General features: G+C 27.0%; 1 protein-coding gene across 1 annotated transcript; it reads right to left on the bottom strand.

Moving 5' to 3' along the window:
* Window positions 1-919: 919 nt before the first annotated feature.
* On the bottom strand, window positions 920-2,215 carry LOC127084724 (nuclear transcription factor Y subunit B-9). The gene is made up of 2 exons (XM_051025232.1): window positions 2,093-2,215; window positions 920-1,656 (listed from the first exon to the last, which is right to left on the bottom strand). The coding sequence occupies exons 1-2, from the start codon at window positions 2,145-2,147 to the stop codon at window positions 1,103-1,105; spliced, it is 609 nt and encodes a 202-aa protein (XP_050881189.1). The 5' UTR covers window positions 2,148-2,215; the 3' UTR covers window positions 920-1,102.
* Between the last annotated feature and the right edge of the window lie 3,975 nt (window positions 2,216-6,190).

Raw genomic sequence — 6,190 nt, forward strand, 5'->3', positions numbered from 1 at the left:
CCTTACGCCATTGAATTTTTAAACTCTTTTCTTAATCAAATTTGTAAATGAACTTAACTATACATGACTTAAAATTTCAAAAGACAAAAAGAACTGACACTCATTCAAATATTTTTAGGCCTTTTGTGCCTTTGTTAAACCTAAATTTTTGCTAAAAACAATGCATCCACTTTGAAATTGATACCACGAACTACGAGGTTTTGATCCCTCATTTTATGTTGGTACGTAGGCACAAGTCTGAAGGTCTTGTCAAACACAAAAATATAATTAATAAATTCTTTTCTCATCCCTCCACTCTATTTATTGCAAAAATCATTTTGTACAAAAATACATATGCACACAAAAAAGGGCTCCGTAGGAGTATCTAGGACACTTTGGGTGCTAACATCTTCCCTCTGTGTAACCAACCCCCTTACCTATAATCTTTGACATTTTATTTGTTTTGATTTGAAAACTTCTTACTTTTTGGTTTTGTTCGTACTTTTCCCTTTTTCCTTGGAAACAATAAAAGCGCGGTGGCGACTCTGATTTAATTGACGTCTAGCTTATCCATAGCTTGATGGTCATGGATTTACCACTACAATATATATATCTCCTGAAGTCACCATTCTAACATCACTTTCGGACGTCGATCATTTCTCTTGTGCCTTTATAAATTTATGGATCATCTTGTTCCATCGTGTCATCAGTGTCTTCAATCACGGTCAAGAACATACAAGATCATTTTCATTGGAATGTCCACAAAGACATTCTAATTGCCCACCTTTAATAACCCGATACATTATATTGATTATTTTATGTGTAAATAATTTTTTTAATTTCATTAAGATTGTCAACTTGATCTAAACAAGGTATTGGAGTTAAAATTGTTCTCACAAAATACATTAGATTAAAAACATTCTAAACAAACAATTAAAAATATATTAACCTATAAATATTATTTTTATTATAACAATTATATATTTTAAAGCATAAACAAAATATTGGAGTTATGCCCCCCACCCTTAAAATACAATATTACAATAGCAAATAAAAAAGTTTAACACTAACATGATAACATAATATTATTTCTTATGATAAAATCCCTATTTTTAACAACATCCTAGTCCTTCATTTTATCAATGCTTTCATCACACATGCCACCAATATTGGACAAAGTAGAAGGATCAGAGTTTGCTGAACCATCACCCAAATCACTCAGTTCATCCCAAAACTCATCAATGTTTATTGCCTCATCTATCTCAAGAGCAACAGGTGGTGATGGTAAGGTGTGCTTAGGAATCTCACAAACCACCTGCATAGGCCTAATTCCATTACTATAACGATAGCGTTGGAGATAAAAGCTCAAACCCTTAAAATAGTTATGGTAACCTAAACTCATCATGGCCCATAATAAATCTTCAGCACCTAAAATTTTTCTTGACTCCTTTATGCAACGTTCAGTGGCTTTTTTGGTTACCATGCTAATGAACTTTGAGGCACTTTGTTCAGCCATCTCTTTTGCTCCATCAGAGATTTTTATGTGTGGTGGTAAACCTTTTCTCATGATTTTTGCCACATTTTTTAATGGCAAGGAACTTTTCTCTTGCATAGTCAATTGTGGCACAATGTCATCCTTTATGGGATTCATTGTTGTAGGTATTTTTGCATCTGTATCTGTTAAAATCATAATATAAAGATTTAAATAAAATCTAATTTAATATTTAAATCAATTAAAAAATATTTTCTTTAATTTAACATTCATGGAATTATGCATTTCATGAACATAAAAAAGTATAATAAAAAACGTATATTAAGTATTTGAAATAATCGAATTATTCCGATTTTAATAACTTAATAATTTTAATGAAAATTTTATAAGTAATATGAATAAAATCACATGTAAGTTGCGGATAGAAATCGAAATAAGTTAAATAGATAAAAGAAAAGATAAAAACTATTTTTTTTTAAATGACTCAACCAACTAATGTATCAACCATGTATTTCTTATTTTATGTAACTCAACCTTGTATTTAAATTTAGAGTCCCATAAAAAAATACTTAGAATCATTTGTATGAAAGGAAAATAAAGACATTTTGATTTTATTCTTACCAGAACTTGATATTGGATTTTGACCATTGTGAACGAGAGGATATTCATGCTCCATGCTTGATTCTCACACTTCAGTGGATACTAACCCCAACCCAACCACTGAATATATAGTAGATGAAAAAGTCATGCAATTAAAATTATAATTTAAAAGAGATTTTTTTAAAGTATTTCTAGGAACATTTTCCAATATTAATCTTTATTAATATAATATTGATTATTCACAAAATAAAATTTAGAAATATAAATTTTATTTATTTATAACAAGACAAATAATGCATATAAACTAAATAAAAAGTATAAAAGAATTATTAAAAAAAGAAAATTTAAATTTTTCTTTTGACTATAAATTAATATAAAAGTACCAAACGACTTTTCATATAATTTAATATTATTTTCTCCCAAACAATTTATTTTCCAAATTCTTTAGCTTTTAGGAAAAAAGATGCAGATAATTAAGAGATTGGTAACTAGGAATATAAATTTTGATAATAAAAAATTTAATAGTATGGACTTTTAAAAATAAAAATAAAAAAGGATAGCTTAATTTTGTAATAATATTTTACAACTATTCATAAGAGAATTTGAACATAATACTTTAAGAGTGTGTTTGGACGAGGTAATTGAGAATTTATAAGGAATTTAAATTTATAAGTAATTTAGATGATTCAATTGAAATTCATTCAGTTAAAAAAAAAATTGGATGGAATATTAAAATAATTCATTGTTAAATTGTGAGGATCATTTTCATAAATTTTAAAAAAATTGGGTCAAATTTAAAATATGAAAAATAGGGATTAATTTGTGATTTTTGAAAATTTAAAGCAACCAATCTGTAAAATTTGAAAATTATTAGGATATTATTTGTAATTTTTGAAAATTTTAGAAATGAATTTAAAATGTTTATAAAATATATGAACCATCTTACAAAAATTAAAAAATTGATAATAAATAATTTAACAATCCCATTATATAGAATGAAGAAGCAATTTGAAATTCTTTACTTTTTGATATTATTTTAAATTCCTTAAATTTAACATGAATAAAATACTCCATAAATTTATATCATTAGAATAATTATCCATATTTTTTATCCAAATAATAGAATTTGGTTTAGTCATTTCAAATTTCCTCAAAAAATTATTTTCTCCTGTTAAAATACTTCATCCAAACACGCTAAAATTATAGGACTAAACTCTTACCACTAAGATTTCTCCTCAAGTTCAATTTTAGTTTCGAATCAAAATTAGATTCTATCAAAACAATTCAACTTTAATTAAAACAGATTAACCATTCACATTCAAATATTTTTTTATAAATATATTTTGGTTCATTTTATGTAAACATAATTAAAAATATTAATTTCTATGTAGCATTTATAATTTTTTATAAATTCAACTTTTTTATTATATTTTAATTATCATTTCTATTTAACATTTAATTTAAAAGTTGTGTAATTATTACATTTATAAATTTCAATACTATATTGTTTTATTTTTAGATTTTTTTTTTAAATTATTAATTTATAAATATCAACAATTTATTTACATTAATAATACATGAATATAAATAAATTTTTTATTAAAGATTAAATTTTACACGAACCATTTAAACTCATTTAACAAAAAAATATAATTAATAAGATATTTAATAATATTCAATAAAAAGTTTTACTAACAAGCGTAAAGGACTGGTTAAGTTCTTTATATTTTAAATTATATAAAAATAATTAATAATTATGTTTTTTTGTTGTGTTAAATGACAGTATCTTAAATGATATATTATTTTTGAATTTGACTATAAAACCATATTTTTTCTAAAAAGGTTATACGATAATAAAAGACCGTACATCCATCAAACAAAAGAGATCAGTCCCTAAATAATCCTAATTGTTTGCTTAATTTTTTAAAGATTCCAAACATGTGAGAATCTTTCTCACTTGTCTTGACTTTGAAGCAAGCAACTTCTTTGAATCTTTCTCGTATAGAAAAAAAGACTTCTATAATTGATTCATCTATCCTTATGACATTGAAATGAGCTAAAAGATATTGTTATAGTTTTGTTGCCACGAAGATCAAAGTTAATGTGACATTTAGTATCTAATTTCAACTCCATGGAAAACTTGATGAATGGTTTGAATATTCTTTTTATACCATGAGTTTATGGTTAGAATTTTGGATCACAAATATAATAATTAAGGTGTTAGAGTTATTGTTTAATTAGTTAAGAATTAAAGAGGTCTAACTAATATTATCTATGTTCTTTTATATAAGAGATGATTTATTTTTTAAATTTATTGAGTAACCAATGTATTTAGTCAATTTATAGACTAGATACGTTGATTATTCAACGAATCTAAAAAATGAATTATCTCTTATATAAAAGAACTGAAATATAAGGTTAAAAAAAATAAATATCATTAAAAAATAAGATTATTGTGTATATAAGTTAATATCTAATTTGATGAGAAGCGACAATAGAATATTTAAAAATTCTAGAGTTATTTATATGGATTATGGTCCCCATTTGTAGAATAGACAGAAAAAGAGGGTTAATCAAAATTCTCTCATCATTCCCATTAGAAGAGATTCAATAAATCCTAAAAAAAATTACAAATCAGAAGATCACATATTCACAAATCGGAGAGAATTTAAATGAAAAACACAAATAAGCTTCCGCTTTCATTCTCTAATTGAATTCTGGTATGAGTTTAAGGAATATGAGTTGATGAGTTATCAACTCATTGATATTAGTTTAAAGTTATATTATTGATTACTATATGACTAGAAATCATAAAAATATAAGCAGATCCAACAAACGATATAAGAACCACTCATATCTTATACAATTTGAATTTGATTTTTTATTTATTATATATATTATAGTTTTAAAATTTAAATTCTTTTTATATTTTTTTTATTTCTTTTGTAAAAAGATTATTCTGTTTTGGTGTAAGACATGACATAAATTTTATTTAGTGATCAGATAATAAAAATGAAAACAAAGATTATCTTTTACCAAAACAAGTTTTATTCGCGTTTAATTTAGTTTTATCGGAATAACATTTTGTTTGGTTTTATTCGCATTTTAGTGGGAATATAGGTTTTATTTAATCTTCAAGAATTACAATAATTAAAATAGGTTTTATTTGGTGAAAGGATAATCCCTTTTGACATGGGTTTTCAAAAAGATAGTTAATGAATGAAAGCAATCACGATATGGTTCACATGATTACATAGAAGATAGGCAACATGTTTAGCCCACTTATAAAAAACACGAATAGGAGTTATCAATAGTTAACCCACCAAATGGGTAGGATTGCTTATTTTTTAGGGGCACAATCAATGTCGCCGACTCTAGTGCCTAACTTTCCTTAGGGGGCTAACCCCTTAGAAAATAGGATTGTCGAAAATAATCATAGGCCATAAGACCTCGACATGATCCTAGTGCAACACAACCAAGATGCCTACCAAGTCCTAAGACAAGCCCGACAGGACAACATGGGGGTACAAGATAATATCACCAACGTCGTTAAATGCGTTTTGGTCCAGAATGGCTTCAACAGGCCAAACTATATATCCCCATTGTGTGAGTATGTATGGAAAACCGAATTTCCTAGGGGATGGAAAGTCCCAAAATTCACTAAGTTCACTAGCGACATTAGTGAGTCCACCGTCGAACATGTCGCCCGGTACCAGACCGAGGCTGGTGATTTAGCCAACAATGAGAACCTGAAAATCAAGTATTTTTTCAAACTCATTGACAAAGAACGCTTTTACATGGTTAACCACCCTTCCCCCAAATTCCATTTTTACGTGGGACCAATTAGAAAGGGCATTTCACAAGCAACTTTGCATGGGGCAATGTAAGATTAGTCTCAAGGAATTAGTCAGTGTAAGGCAAAAGGTGGATGAAGGCATAAATGATTACCTCAATAGGTTTAGAACCTTAAAAGCGAGGTGTTTTACACAAGTGGCAGAACATGAGTTTGTTGAATTGGCAGTAGGGGGTCTCGACTATTCCATTAGGAAGAAGTTAGACACCTAATACTTGAGAGACATGACCCAGTTGACCGATAGATTTCGACAAGTCGAACTGTTA

This window comes from Lathyrus oleraceus, chromosome 5 (genome assembly GCF_024323335.1).
Source record: "Lathyrus oleraceus cultivar Zhongwan6 chromosome 5, CAAS_Psat_ZW6_1.0, whole genome shotgun sequence".
In the NCBI taxonomy this organism is placed as follows: Eukaryota; Viridiplantae; Streptophyta; class Magnoliopsida; order Fabales; family Fabaceae; genus Lathyrus; species Lathyrus oleraceus.